Below are 14920 nucleotides of genomic sequence, written 5' to 3'. Positions count from 1 at the left end.
TCGTCCGATCTCAGGAAACGAAGTCAATTCCGGGAAAACTCACGACGCGTAACCACATTAAATAGTACAATAGTCACGAATGTCAACAAGGCAAAGGTTAAATGAGTCAAAAGAAAAAAGATCAATGGACGCCTCAATCTGCCTGTAGAAGCCATCGACATTGATAGGGCTGGGCGGTGTCCGGGTAGCTCCGCGTACTTTTTTGAAACAAGCCCGTACAAGCCCGGTAGTCCGTCTTGAGTCTTGACTCTTGACTCTTCTCCCCCCGTAATAGCGCTCGTAATAGCGGAGAAGATTTTCACGTGGATTTCCTATGACACCATTACACTGCCGCGCTTCTTCGCGTAAAATCGATGCCCAACGTGGGAGAACTGGAAAAGAGAGCCTGGTCGGGTTTCCTTGATGTGAGGGAAATATTCCAAACATGAAAGCAGCCAAATAAGCTGGCCTTACTATCTCTTTGTGCTCGAGCCCTTGCCTTTCAGCGGGATACTAGTGATCACGACTCGCCATGCAGTATAGCGGCGGATTCTTAGTGGTTGGATTGTTAACTTTGGCCGTTACCCGTGGACCTCAGCACAAGACCAGATACTCCATTCAAATGTCTGCAGGCCTCTAGGGTTACTATCATGTGATGGTCTAACCTTCCAACCTTGAGGTTGAAAAAAATGTACTAGGTAAATAGTATTTCCCTCTCAGTAAATACATGTGCTGCGCACTGGCTACAAGATGCACTTAAGAGCTTCTCCAGACTGAGGGAATAATCAAATGCAACTACTAGATAACATAATATGAAATACACAGCTTTAACATTGAATGACTGCCAGGGAAGAGATGCGCGAGAGTCTTAATTGATTCAAAGCCAGCACATCTTCCACTTCTCGGAATATTACAGCTCATCGTGCTCAACTTCGTCGGGCTTTTCGGCCTCAGGCTCGGGCTCGGTCCCAGCTACAATACCCTCAGGCAACTTCTGCTTAGAGCCCTCGCCGAGTCTGATAGCGTCAATCCAAGATTCAACGGCGGTGACGCCGAACTCTCCTTCGCCACTGTACTGACGCCACCAGCCACGACGAGCGTTAACGGCAATGATCTCAACGTCCTGGCTATCTTCAAGTCCCAATGCAGTGCGCAAGGCGTGGGAGGCGGTGTTGGTCTCGGGAACGGCGTACACGGGGAAGATATGAGCGCCACGCAGGGAGTGTTTGTGCGTGATCTCGGCAAGACTGGACAACGCGTCGGTGGCGGTCGAGGAAAGCTCTGCGTCTGACTCGCTCGTCTTGGGGAGAAGGGCGAGCACACAGGTATTAGACTTGGCCCCCAGACAGGCAGACTCGAGGGCTTCGGGAGTAGCCAGGGTGGGAGCTGGGGGTGCAACGGGAACCTCGACGGGCTTAGATTCCGGAGTGGGAGTGGGCTCCTCCGTCTCATCGGCGACAGATGTTGGCTTGGTCTTTGGCTTAGACTTGGGCTTAGAGTCTTTTGCGGGTGCGGCCTTTCCAGTAGCGTCGGGGTTTGGCTCGGCAAATTGACTCAGGAACTCCAGGATAGGCTGTTTCTTCAACTCGCCCTTGTATACTGCAGGTTCCGCATCGCCGCCAGGGACCACGACAAGCGCGGGGAACTCCTCCACGCCGAACTTCTCCACAGAGTTTGTCTCCTTGTTCCGGACCTGGGCCACATCAATTGCGCCGAGGAAGTCAATCGCCAGCGCGCGGATCAGGGTACTGGTCGTTCCCTTCTCTGTGAAGAGGATGGCTTTGGGTCGCTCCTCATTTTGTCCCAGCCACTTGTCCAAATCCTGATCCGTTGCCCGTTTCACATGGTTTGGGATTCGATCCACTACCGCGTCAACAATGCCCTTTGCGCTTCGTGGGCCCTGGTAGTCCTCCACACGTGGTTTTCCGGGTTTGTTCGAGGGGGTCACGATCTTGAGGGTCGGGAAGCCTTGGACACCCATTTGTCCGCAGAAGGGCTTGTTCTCGTCATCATCGCAGTTAATCGCCGCGACCTTGGCCAAGCCATTCAGGTTTTGCGCAGCTTTTTCGTAGGCAGGCTTGAGGTTTTTACAGTGACCACACCAGGGGGCGTAGAATCTGGAGAGTGCTCAAAGGTCAGCGGGAGAGGGTCTTGGAGATTATTTGTTGACGGTGCGGGGATGGCTCTTACTCGACGATCTAGAATAACGTTAGCGCATCCAAGAGAAAACATGATTTTCGATAGCTTTGTAAGAGATCTTCATCTCACCGAAGTGTGATTTGAGTTCGCAATGAGCGATCCATAAGTCTTTGGGTTCAGCTGTAGCACCGGGGACTTTTTGGTGTAGATACCATCGGCGTTGGCGGAAGCTGCCAGCAACGAGGTAACCAACAAGAAGGAGCTCTTGGGCAACATGATGAAGATGATTCAATAAATTAGACCAACAGGTAAGCCTCTTCAATATCAATAGGGCATTATATAACAAGGGCAAGCACTTGAGAGAGACAAAGAAGCCAGATTGATTGAAAATCGACAAATTACGCAAGGTGTCCTGAAGCTCTTGGCATGCGGAGGGAAAAGCTTCTCCAATGAGAAGCTTTCACCTCTCTACTAGTATTCATTATTTCCGTTATTTCGCAACACAATTATGATCACACAGCCTTACACTTATATGCAGAATAACAAGGATCTGGTCTTTTTGCCTCGGGATATTTTCTGGTTGATTCTAGCCTACTTGTCCCCCGCTGATCTCGTCCGTTGTCGCCGTGTCTCTCGGTCATGGAATGAAGCGTTCAGCAACCCGGACATCTTGGTCCCGCTTATGAGAAAGCATTTCTTTTGGACAGAAGAAGTCAAGAAATTACCAACTAGTTTCATTGACACAAATGATTATGGGGTTCGCAGTCTCTTTGACCAAGTCGCAACCCGATATCACCATCTGGAACACGGGAAGCCCCGCTCCATACAAAAGTACCGCCTGTGTGACGACTTCGGTGGTGCAGGGGACCGCGAATGGTACCAGGTGCAGCCGTGGGAGTCGCACGCAAGTCATGTCAGGCAGACTGTGGATCGCCTGTTCTCCGAGGCGCTGTGGACATACGAGGACGGGTTGCTAGTCTACCCTAGTGCTCATCACCAATGTTTGGTCCTCATGGACTTGAACAATGATCGGCATTTTATGGTTCCGTTTATCGTACACGGCAGAGTTGTCCGTAGGGTGCGATTACAGAAGCGGTTACTGGTTGTTGAATGGGCAGAACCGAAAGCTTTCCACTGGCTCAATGATAGTGACGGCGTGCATCGCCATTTTGCTTCGTCGTTCGACCTAAAGCGCAACTCCGACAATGGATGGAGTATCGTTCCGCGTAACCAGTGGAAGATCATGTTTCTAGGACATCCACTCAGCGAACGAGATCGATTCTTCTCCGCGCACAGTGATACCTATTATGTGACTTATATCTGGCAGCCCAACCGCAGCTTATACACTGCCGACGAAGACGCCCCTATCGAATCACTGTTTGTATGGGATATCTCCAAGCCATCTTCATATCAGCCATCATTGGACCCTACTGGACGCCAGACAGGACCAGAAGTCGACCAGTCTCCATTCATCGTGGCTCGGTTTGGTTTTCGGGACCTTGAATTTTTTGGTGTGCGCCAACGTGGATGCCCAAGCATCCAACGACTCGAAATTACCGACGACGGCGAATCTATCATTATAACAGAGAATTTCGACTCCCGTATTATAACGCTTGATCCCTTCGAGCTATCCCAGGTCATAATCACCAGCATTCCATTACAAGGCTATGGTCCCCACTGGCGACAAGGAAGTAATCTACTCTTGCCGCCCTACCGTGGTAACTGCAGTCTGCAAACACCACCTCTGAGCTCTATGGATCTGTTTGTCGACAGTTGCTACGGCATCATCACACAGGTAACAGATCTGAATGCCGGGCTCAGCTTCTGTTTGCATTTTGATCCAATTCAGTGGGATTCGGATGGAAGAGATAATGAACATAAGGACCAGACAATCTATTTGTCGATTCAGACCATAGATTCAAGAGTAACCACCGAGAACCAGGATTTCACAGGCCGAGGGAAGATCAGTGGTTGTGAGAGGTATTTGATAGGCGAGAATCGTAATCGTGAACTAGTCATCTATAGATTTGATCGATAAGAGCACATGCATATGATGGAAGTTATATCTCATCAGATCTAGTATTATTGAACGCATTCAAATGACCCCCCCCCCCCCCCAGTTCAGCATTCCAACAAATCTGATATCATTGAATACCCACCAGTGATGTAGGGTATCAGGGCTACTAGTAGGTAGTAGGTAGTATTCAACTTTCAAACTCATTGATGTCAAGATCCATGGATCCCTCATTCCCAGGTAGTTCCTCAACCTTGGAATCGGACCGATGATTTTTCACAACTCCCGAGGTCTCCTTACCAAAAGTTGTCTCCACATTCGGATACCCCTTCTGGCAAGCAAGCTTCCTTATCTGGAGAAATCTGATCTCCCGGGGCAGGCTTGGAGTTCACCCAAGGGTTCTCGTATTTTGGCTCGGAGTAATTGCAGGGCTTATCCCTCAATTTGCTGTCGTCATCAGAGATCGAATAAAGACTCAACTTCTCATCATATAGGCGGCGGCGTAGGGGATCACAGAGAACTTCTCTCGCTTCCTGGATCTGAAGTTTTTAATGGTCACAAGATTTAAACAATTAATTGATGGAGTAGAAATGCTATCATACCTGGCAGAAGGTATCAAGTGAGACTTTAGCATTGCCAGCCTTGTCAGGGTGGTGCAATAAAACCAACCTTCTGTAGGATGCACTGATCTCTTTGGGAGTGCAGTTTCGCGGCAGTTCAAGAATGGTGTAGTAATTTACCGTTTTTGACGATGTCGACATTTTGGCGTCTCAGTCCAGACACTGGAAACTTCAATTTTGTAATGAAGTGAAGTTTGTGTGAGAGGTTGAGTGAGGTGACTGACGACGAGGAAAAGTGGGTAAGTGTAGGTAGATATGAAAAGTTGATCAAAAGTGAATAGTGAACATTGAATAGATCAAAAGTTTGCTTGGAATAGAAATTTAGAATAAGAAGGAAATAATCAATTACTTAACCTTGGAAGGTTCCTACGAGAACATGTCAGATAGAAGCCCATTACAACCAATATACTTACAACGTTTGAAGAAAGTTAGAGTCAATAATTACATAGTGCGCATGGATGCCTACTATCTAGCGGCATTATGCTACAACTGCGTGAGATTTGAATCGAGCTTTCCAGAATTCATGGATGTTCAGCAAAGAAAGCTAACCGTGAGTAGAAACTGATGCTTCCAGCACTCAAATGTTGAGTTGTGAATATTAGGGTTGGACTTTGAAAGTAACTCCACCCCTGTGTTGGTTACAAGGTTGTATAGGTACATGGACCGGGTTCGAACATGATAAAATCCTAGTAAAAGTATGGTAATTTCGAATGGATTCAGTCTAAGATTCCACCTGAGCAACATTTGAAGATTTGTTTAGGTCTATAATACCTAGTCAGGAAGTCGCTGTCTTAAACAAGGTGCATACTAATACCATTCTTAACTCCGGATGCCTATTCAATCCCATGTCCATCCATTCGGATCCACCTTTCAAATAGCAGTGAATTCGTGCCAACGATAGTGGGCGTTTTACGGCAGGGCATGCACCTACAACCTGCACTGTAGATTCCAGATGAGCGTAATCATACTGAAGTATGTAACTTTTGGTACACATTTACCTAAGTAGATGCCCTGCTTCCAAAATTTAGAATCCACATCTACTACTGCCAAGTACTAGTGACTTGTACAGGAAGAATATTGCATGTGGGGAGGCAGCAAGACTTTTGCTAAAGAAAGGTACCTAGTTGATGTCAGGTCAGGGGCTAAGGCTGCCGGGAGCACTTGACCTCAGGTTCAAACTCTTATGTACTAGCTAGGTGGGCAAACACTTTGACAATCCCAAGGAAGGTTGGAACCTAGGGAGATTGTAAGATATGGAGTTCGAGTTTTGGAACGTTGATGGATGCTGAAGTTGAAGCTGGCTGTCAATTTTCCCAAATGCGCATATGGTCAACTTCAATAGAAAATGGGCTACGGGAATTAGAGCGCGAAAGACGTATAATAGGTGAGGCCGGTTATACCGGGAACACATAGGAAAATGGAATGGATTGACACTGATTTTACACAAACGGAAAGTCGATCTAAATATCAACAAAGTCCACGCCGAAGGAGACTGCATCCCGTAAAAGCCCATGAGGCTCTTACATATCGGCGGAAGCGGTGGCACCGGTAATAATCTCAACCAGCTCACCGGTAATGGTAGCTTGACGCTGACGGTTGTACAGAATCTGGAACCTGTTGAGGTTGTTAGCATCAAGTAGTGAAAGATGTGGACCTAACAGAAAAGCTTACTTCTGAATCATCTCACCGGCGTTCTTGGAGGCGTTCTCCATGGCGTTGCGACGAGCCTGTATACAGTGTTAGAAAAGGACGCTATATTTATTGAAGCTTGAGATATGGGTGGACATACAGAGATCTCACAAGCGTGACCCTCAGCCATAGCCCAGAAGATGTTGTTGGCCAGAGCGTACTCGCGGAGACCGGCAAGAGCCTCGTCATCAATCTCGAAAGCGGAGATGTTGGCTAGAGATGATATCAGTATTTCTGAGCTTTGAATGATTTATAGGAGCGGGTCGAAAGCGTACCGGACTGGGTGATGGCCTCCTCGGAGTAGGCCTCGATGACGGTGGCCTCGTAGGTCTGAGCGTTGACGAACTTGTTGTAGATGACCTTGACGCTGCTGTAGTCGGTAGGCAGCAGGGCGATCTGGTCGGCGACGGCCTGAGCATCGGCAAAGGTGGGGATGTCCTTGCAGACGTTGGAGAAAGAGAGGAGAATCTTCTCGGGGGCGAAACGCGACAGCTGGGCCTTGCCCTTCTCACCAAGAATGACGAGGTCGGCATCGGGGTTGGAGGCCAGCATACGTTTGGTGGCCTTGCTCAGGGAGGAGTGGATACCACCGCAAAGACCCTTGTCGGAGCTAGCAACGACGTAAAGAGTCTTCTTGTCCTCCAATGGCTTGGTCTCGGCCTGCTCGAAGACAGTGTTGGAGGTCTCACCGTAGACGCGAGACTCATCCATAGCTCTCTGGGCGCGAGTGAGACGGGTGGAGGCAACGACCTTCATGGTGTTGGTAATCTTCTGGATGTTCTTGATGGACTTGAGGCGGCCTTCAATTTCACGCAGAGTCGCGAAGTTGGCGGCATTGGGCGGGGCAGTGCTTGGGTGGAAGTCAGTAATGGACGAGGTATCGATTGGTTATTGAGGCGGTTGAGCTTGGGCCCTTTGGAAAGCAGGACTTGTATTGGTGGTGGTGAGGTTGAATTTGGCGGGTGAAGGACCGAAACACCTCTCAGCGGGCATCGGAAGAAGACTTACCGGGTGACAGCAGCACTGCCAGCCCTGAGGGCCGGACGGGCGGCACGGGAGAACATTGCGAGGGTGGGATTAGGAGGGGGTTACGAACTGGAGAAGTTCGAAACGGGAGAGGAGATATAAGAAAGGAGCAGGGAATGCCAGAAGACCTCACTGATTGCTGGGAGTTGCGATGGTCGGGAAGTGCGAAGTTGAACTCCTGGCCGTCCCATGTGCGCTAAACCGGAATGGGGAAGAATCTACGGCGTGCCATTCCGGCTTCCGGCGCACTTCGATGCCTTGGTGCCTTGATTATGGGGCACTACACTGCCATTCCAGGCCTCAGGCAGTCCATGAGGTAACGAATCTCGTTTTCCATTCCATTCCCTCCATTCCCCCAAACTTACCCTCTCTCGGTGAACTTTGGGTGCTTCTCATTTCTTCCTTCCCAATTTTCTTACTTGAAGGTCACCACTTCTTTAAACTTTTCCATCTTCCTCGCATAATTGATACATCACTTCTCCTAACATACGTTAGCCTTCTGTTCATTGGTCAGAATTACCCTCAGTTCGTCGTTCTATCAAGCGGCTCGTTTCGCCCGAGTCGGCGCACGAGGACACCTGCCCTCGATTATCCCTCGTTTCTTTCATTCTCGCCCTCGTTTTCCTCTTCCCCTACCTCAACTCGCCATGAGCTCCTCAGAGGACGAAATACCTCTCGCTCGCGCAAATGGGCGCGCAAAGGGTAAGTCTGCTCTGCTCCCGGGTAATTCGGTTCCATGTACTACATCCTCGGCTCTTATTCTCTCAGTCGAGGACTTTGTGCTTTCCTCGGAGTTCATCAACTTCTCTTCTCAATCCGTCGATCAGACTTATACGTCGATCTTATTCACGCTTGCATTACTTCTCTCTTTGTCTTTCTACGTCGCGCTTACCTAACATTGATTACTCCTAGCTTCCTCTGCCTCTGCCACACCAAACGCAAACGGTAACGGTGATCTGGCGAGTGGAATCTCTGTTCGATTCGGCACCGTACAGGACAAGGACGTGGAAATGGAAGATGCGGATGCGGCGCACGGCGCGAGTAAGCGCAAGTCTCGTACTAGCATTGGCCAGAAAAAGTCATATGTCGAGCCGCAAAGTAGTGAGGAGGAGGACGAACCCCTGGTACGCCATACCCTGCTCCGATGAGCTTGTTTAGATCGCGACTTTTTGTCGCATCTGGTTTCAGCGACTGACCATTCGACAGAGCAAACGCCGACGAACATCGGTCAAACACGAAGACCCCGAGTCTGATGCGGACGTACCCCTGGCTTTGAACGGACGAAAACTTCCCAAAGCATCGGAAACGGCTATCGGAGAGGAATCTGACTCTGATGTTCCCATTGAGAAGAAACTCTCTGCACAAAAGAAGAGGATTGAGCAAAAAGCCGCCAAGGAAGCTCGCACTGCCCGCAAGCCTGCTCCGAAAAAGGAAACCAAGCCTGCAGCAACCAAGAAACAGACTAACGGTGTCAAAAAGGAGCCGACCGATGACAAGTCTACCATCAAGAAGGTGAAGGCCGAGTCGGCCACCCCGAAGAAGGGCATCAAGGTCAAAGCGGAGAGTGAGGATGCGGACGAGAAGGCCGACGAAGATGAAGAAGAAGAGTATAAGTGGTGGGAGGATACGGCAAAGGGCGATGGTACCCAGAAGTGGACAACCCTTGAACACAGTGGTGTTGTTTTCCCGCCACCGTATGAGCCCTTGCCAAAGAACGTCAAGCTCATTTACAACGGAATTCCAGTCACTCTACACCCGGAAGCTGAAGAGGTTGCCGGATTTTTCGGAGGCATGCTCAACTCCACTCATAACGTCGAAAACCCTGTTTTCCAGAAGAATTTCTTTACAGACTTCAAGGAAATCGTCAAGACGACCGGTGGTGCCAAGGATGCCCAAGGCAAGAAGGTGGACATCAAGGAGTTCTCCAAGTGTGATTTCAAGCCCATTTTTGAGTTCTTTGATGCCCAACGCGCGGAGAAGAAGAACCTTCCGCCTGCCGAAAAGAAGCGTTTAAAGGCCGAGAAAGATGAGCAAGAAGCCCCTTTCCAGTTCTGTATTTGGGATGGTCGCAAACAAAAAGTCGGCAACTTCCGTGTCGAACCTCCTTCGCTTTTCCGTGGACGAGGTGAGCACCCCAAGACTGGCCATGTCAAGACTCGTGTGCAGCCAGAACAAATCATCATCAACATCGGCAAGGAAGCAACTGTGCCACCACCCCCACCTGGCCACAAATGGAAGGAGGTGAAGAATGACCAAGAAGGCACATGGCTTGCAATGTGGCAGGAGAATATTAATGGCAACTACAAGTATGTCATGTTGGCCGCCAATTCCGATGTCAAGGGTCAAAGTGATTACAAGAAGTTTGAAAAAGCCCGTGAGCTCAAGAAGTATATTGAGAAGATCCGCAAGGATTACCAGAAGGCCCTGAAGCATGACCTAATGGTAGAGCGCCAGAAAGCTACGGCCGTCTACCTTATCGATCAGTTTGCCCTGCGTGCAGGAAACGAGAAAGGCGAGGATGAGGCCGAGACTGTTGGTTGTTGCTCACTCAAATATGAGAACATCAGCTTGAAGCCTCCGAATACCGTCGTCTTTGACTTCTTGGGTAAAGACAGTATTAGGTTCTATGACGAAGTGAAGGTCGACCCTCAGGTTTTCAAGAATCTGAAGATCTTCAAGAAGGCACCCAAGAAGAATGGTGACGAGGTGTTCGATCGATTAACTGTATGAAGTGCTTCCCCGGACATATGAGGTATCATCGAGCTAACAGCGCACAGACTTCTGCTCTCAACAAACACTTGCAGAACTACATGGCTGGTCTTACTGCCAAGGTCTTCCGTACCTACAACGCCTCTTTCACCATGAGCGAGGTGCTCAAGGAGATGAAACCCACTGGTACGATCGCTGAGAAGATCAAGGCCTACAATGATGCCAACCGGAAGGTTGCTATCCTGTGTAACCATAAGCGGACAGTCACTGCTGGCCATGCCAATCAAATGGAGAAAATGAGTGAACGGGTAAGTTCAATCACGTCCAATTCTAGGCTGCGCAAGAAACTAACCCGCTTTTCATCCCACAGATCAAGGGACTTCGCTATCAGAAGTGGCGTTTAAAGCAGCAGATGCTTGATCTAGAACCCAGTCTGAAGAAGAAGAAGGGTGCATCTTTCTTCGAGATAGATGAAGACCTTACCAAAGAATGGATCAAAGATCACCAACAATTTCTACTTCTGGAGCAGGAGGAGAAGATCAAGAAGAAGTTTGAGAAGGATAACGAAAAACGCGTTGCTGATGGTGAGAAGGAGATGAAAATGCCCGAACTCACCGAGCGCCTGGAGCCCGTCAAGGAAATGGAAAAGAAGTATAACAAGGAAAACAAGACCGGCAAGGTTGAAGCTGAAGGCAGAGGTCCAACTGTGGAAAAGATCGAAGCGGCCATTGGGAAGCTGGATCAGCGTGTTGAGACAATGTCCCTCCAGGCCCAGGACAAGGAAGATAACAAGGAAGTTGCTCTTGGCACCTCAAAGATCGTAAGTCTTCTTTCAAAAGCCTAACTTCACGGATGCTGACAAGGATTTTCAGAACTACATTGATCCTCGCCTTACTGTTGTCTTCAGCAAAAAGTTCAATGTCCCCATCGAGAAATTCTTCTCCAAGGCCCTGCGTGAGAAGTTTGAATGGGCCATCAAGTCTGTTGAAGAGGATTGGGAGTTCTAAACGAAGTAACGCCCCTTATTCCTTACTCCTTACTCCAATCCACATCTCCAGCTAGCATACATCGCAGTTGCTATGGAACTGTGGCTTTCTGTTTTTGCGTTATCTGAACAGCTGCAAACATCTGCTTTTCTACCTTGCGTTTCTGGCATTTTTTTCTTTTTTTTTTTCAAGCTTTTTCCTTTTCTCTCAAGTCAGCGTATGCAGGCTTCGAGGCATTCGTGCATATAAGATGGGATGACATCGGCCAATGGCTCTTTCCATGAACTTACACCGAAAAAAAAAAAAAAAAAAAAAAAAAAAGTGCGAGATGGCCGGAAAGATGCATTCTTACCGCTTTGATCTGCATCGACGATCTGCTCTGTTCCCATCTACTTTGACATTGTCAATATAGAAGCGATACAGGAATTAGAAGATCACACTGTATTCTATATGTTTTTCAAATTTAGCTATTTCCACAATTCTAGAAGAAAAAACAACACGTTTTCCGAATCAATATTAAGATCCACGTATTTTCCTTTGTTATTATTTGTAGATGACAGTTCAAATATTGAATAAACCCATGGAGCTCGCTAATAGGAATATAGTGCGGGGTTATATCAAGTCCGGAGTTCGCGTGATGTTTACTATTTCAAGTTTTACCTAATTAGGAAGGCACCCAGCTAGGTAAGCTGTAGTTGATCTTTAGCCGCCCAAACGAGTATATTATGCGACTATCATGACGTGAAACGAGCTGCGAGCCTCGGAATAGCCTCTTTGGGATCCGAACTATTTGTTGTTTTGGCCGAGATTCGTACTTAAGCGCGCGGTGCTGCTTCTTACCTGGCTTCTTATTATTATCACGATGACCTCTCCAACGCCCACACCCCGCCCTTCTGTCGCTAGTACCCATTTAGTCTCAAAAGCACCCTCCAATATCCTGCTGTCTTCATACTAAATGCATCCTCAATCGTTCTTCGGCCCTCCCACCTGGCCCTTCAAAATGTTGCGATACGACTAAGTCGATACTCAGTCACGGTCCAATGATCTGACAACAATTCTCACCAGCAAGCACCATTTGAAAGAAAAAGAAAACTATTGGAAAAACGGAGCATGTTGTTTCAATAAACGGATTTTAATTCATATATACAGTTGATCATTCACACATTTAGCAGCGAAATTCGTACCACAATCTACCGTGGTGATTCTAACACAACTCCCCATTTGCCGACGTGGTCCAGCCAAAGCCAGCTTCTAATTTCATCAGAGACTCTCTCGCAAGGTTATTGACATCACTCAACTGCCTCAAACCAATAATCAAATTCTGAACACCATCCTGCCTGTGACCCGCCGGGTTGGCAAGCTGAGACGTTGCGATCGTCAAGAACTGAGCAACGAGGCATATTGAGTTTGGAAGGAAAGGGTGCATCTTAAAGAAAGCAACTCGGGGCAACTTTTGGATTAGATGAACAACATCATTCGCAGCTTGGTAGGCTGCTTGCTTATATGCCAACGCAAGCATCTGATCATTGACGTTCTGCCATAGTCGTTGTTCTGCAGTTTCGCTGAGCGAGATTAATGCGCTGTAGGCGAGGATGTGGTTGAAAAAATCCATTGAGTCACACTTCAACGTCGAAGTCTCCCGTTTGTTGGGCAGTGTCTGGAGGGGTGTCATTGTGGCTGCTGTGGCTGCCGAGGCTAGCCATTCGTGCCTTGTCCAGAAGTCTTGGGATTGTGACTCCGAGCCCGGGGGTAGAATAGTTTGTTCCATTCGTCGGTGTGCTAAGCAGTGGCCGTATAGGTTTGCCAATACGACGCACTGGGCGAATGATGGCAGCGATGCGTAGTCGTTGGTATTACTCATTGTCTCGGGAAGGAATCCCATAGGAACTGGGTAGCGACCTCCTTGGAAATCTGTCTCGGGCATTGGGAGACGTGTTTGGATCTTGAAACGGACAATCAGTGACAAAATTCAAGGAGCCTATCTAGGGGCACAGGAGAGACTCACTATTTCTTCATGCAGCATCGCGGGCCGATCATTGAGCATACTGGACAATCGGTCGAAAACAAATGCGGCCCATAATGTCCGTCGCTTCTCCTCGGTCTCCATCCAGCTTTCATCCGGTATGCTTTTGGCCATATATGGAGGTGTACTTGAATTTGAGCTTGCGTACTCACTAGGTGGCGAAGCTTCGACATTCGGCATATCAAGTTCAATTATGTGGGAGAACTGAAGAAGCGTGAAAGCATGTCCGGCTGTGAGAAGAGCTTCCTGCTCTGATTTGCGCATGAGTTCGCAGTGAGCAAGGAGAAGCCATGCCTGGATGAGCTCGTGCTCTACTCCATTGCTGGAATCTCTAGACCCTGCCATCCAGGGGAAACCGGTTTCGGTTGGTACTTCCTGCATCTCTAGCATGCGCCGGGTCCGCGCATACAAGGGCTCGGTGAAAGCACAGAATTGAGAGGACATCGCGGCGGCAATAGTGCGCATGGCTGATCGTAAGCAGATGCGAGAAGGTGAAACATTCTCATCATTTGTCCACGAAAAATACCGCTCCTTGTGAATCATGGGAACGATGGGATGCACTCTTTCGAAATACAGTAGGTCTCTATTGACGTATTTTTGTTAGCATCCGTTTTGCCCCTCTTTTTTGGGGTACACGTTTTGGGGACCACCGTACAAATCAGCCAGCATTAAGTCTGACATGCTCAAATCTTCTCCAAGGGTCATCTGAGTGATAGGTGTCTGTGCAGGTGACATTGGTGACATGACACCTAATTGGAAGTTATGCATGTTTTGTGGGTTAGAGGCAAAGCTTCCATTTGCAGTCCACGAATTTGCCCGACAAGACGCCAGCGTCCAGTCTGATGATCGTTTCATCTCGGCTGCATTATCGATGGAAACGGAGCGTGGTGGCATTTGTGGCATTGGCGGCATTGTAGTAAAGGTATCCACGTCAATTCCAATCGGCACATCGTAGGAGAGCTCCAGCTCACTCGGATCCTCAAGCTCTGGAGTTGACATGCCGTCATCAAGTGGACGATCCTGGCTAATCAATCGCTGTTCAATTTCCGCTGTAGGAGGCCCTGCATGTCAGCGAAAGACTTTATCGCTGGGTTTGAAGACTAGGGATACCCATGACTTACCCACTCGGGACCGCAAATCCTTCAACTGGCCCTTCTTAGGACCTCGGGGAGCTCTCTTGTCCACAAAGACACATTCCCGACCAGCATCAGCGCAGATTCCGCATTGAGGGCGTCCACGATCGCATCGTGCCTTCCGGCGGCGACATTCCTCACAGGCCAGCCCCGGTTGCTGCCTTGCCATGGCGTCTGAATATGGATTAGGTAGTATTCGGGTTATCGATATGGCAGTAAGCAATGGTTGAACGAAGTTCGTCTTTCGTCTTTCGTCTTTCGTCTTTCGTCTTTCGTCTTTCGTATTCACGAGTTGTTTTTGCGTGTAGTAGTAGGTGGCAAGGTGCGTATCAGCGTATTTGCAGATCGGCATGGTAGAGGGAGAGATCTTATATTCATGCAATAATTAGAAAAAACTCTCACTATCTGCCGCGTGGCAGCGAGTGGATCGGAGATCGCCAGTGCCAACCCCCTTCTTGTCCGTATATTCTAAGCTTCTGGGGCGCTAAAGCTAGTATTGGTCTAATGCTGCGACTGTTTAGGGGCCGAATACATTCATGCATTGACTGTAGATCCACCCAGACCCCCACACGAGGATTTCCAACAGTTGGAAATTTGTCGGA

At 48.6% G+C, this 14920-nt stretch overlaps 6 protein-coding genes across 6 annotated transcripts; 2 read left to right on the top strand and 4 right to left on the bottom strand.

The window, feature by feature from the left end:
- Positions 1–889: 889 nt before the first annotated feature.
- On the bottom strand, positions 890–2394 carry N7466_003684 (putative disulfide isomerase; the record flags this gene model as incomplete). Its single annotated transcript, XM_057163081.1, has 3 exons — positions 890–2096; positions 2170–2177; positions 2248–2394. 3 exons carry the CDS (start codon positions 2392–2394, stop codon positions 890–892), a joined length of 1362 nt encoding a protein of 453 aa, XP_057021762.1.
- A 232-nt stretch (positions 2395–2626) lies between these two features.
- On the top strand, positions 2627–4156 carry N7466_003683 (F-box protein; the record flags this gene model as incomplete). Its single annotated transcript, XM_057163080.1, has 1 exon — positions 2627–4156. The coding sequence occupies one exon, from the start codon at positions 2627–2629 to the stop codon at positions 4154–4156; it is 1530 nt and encodes a 509-aa protein (XP_057021761.1).
- A 272-nt stretch (positions 4157–4428) lies between these two features.
- N7466_003682 (uncharacterized protein) lies at positions 4429–4893 on the bottom strand (the record flags this gene model as incomplete). The annotated part of the gene is made up of 2 exons (XM_057163079.1): positions 4429–4671; positions 4735–4893. The coding sequence occupies 2 exons, from the start codon at positions 4891–4893 to the stop codon at positions 4429–4431; spliced, it is 402 nt and encodes a 133-aa protein (XP_057021760.1).
- A 1379-nt stretch (positions 4894–6272) lies between these two features.
- On the bottom strand, positions 6273–7505 carry N7466_003681 (F1F0 ATP synthase subunit gamma; the record flags this gene model as incomplete). The annotated part of the gene is made up of 5 exons (XM_057163078.1): positions 6273–6366; positions 6424–6479; positions 6542–6654; positions 6717–7291; positions 7450–7505. 5 exons carry the CDS (start codon positions 7503–7505, stop codon positions 6273–6275), a joined length of 894 nt encoding a protein of 297 aa, XP_057021759.1.
- Positions 7506–8114: 609 nt separating this feature from the next.
- On the top strand, positions 8115–11183 carry N7466_003680 (DNA topoisomerase 1; the record flags this gene model as incomplete). The annotated part of the gene is made up of 6 exons (XM_057163077.1): positions 8115–8169; positions 8380–8591; positions 8674–10191; positions 10245–10484; positions 10547–10996; positions 11049–11183. 6 exons carry the CDS (start codon positions 8115–8117, stop codon positions 11181–11183), a joined length of 2610 nt encoding a protein of 869 aa, XP_057021758.1.
- Positions 11184–12366: 1183 nt separating this feature from the next.
- Positions 12367–14487, bottom strand: N7466_003679 (uncharacterized protein; the record flags this gene model as incomplete). Its single annotated transcript, XM_057163076.1, has 4 exons — positions 12367–13104; positions 13168–13768; positions 13820–14246; positions 14307–14487. The coding sequence occupies 4 exons, from the start codon at positions 14485–14487 to the stop codon at positions 12367–12369; spliced, it is 1947 nt and encodes a 648-aa protein (XP_057021757.1).
- Between the last annotated feature and the right edge of the window lie 433 nt (positions 14488–14920).

Source organism: Penicillium verhagenii (assembly GCF_028828195.1).
Source record: "Penicillium verhagenii strain IBT 33310 chromosome Unknown utg000005l_segment0_segment0, whole genome shotgun sequence".
NCBI classification, from domain to species: domain Eukaryota; kingdom Fungi; phylum Ascomycota; class Eurotiomycetes; order Eurotiales; family Aspergillaceae; genus Penicillium; species Penicillium verhagenii.
This window is presented reverse-complemented; position numbering and strand designations above follow the sequence as displayed.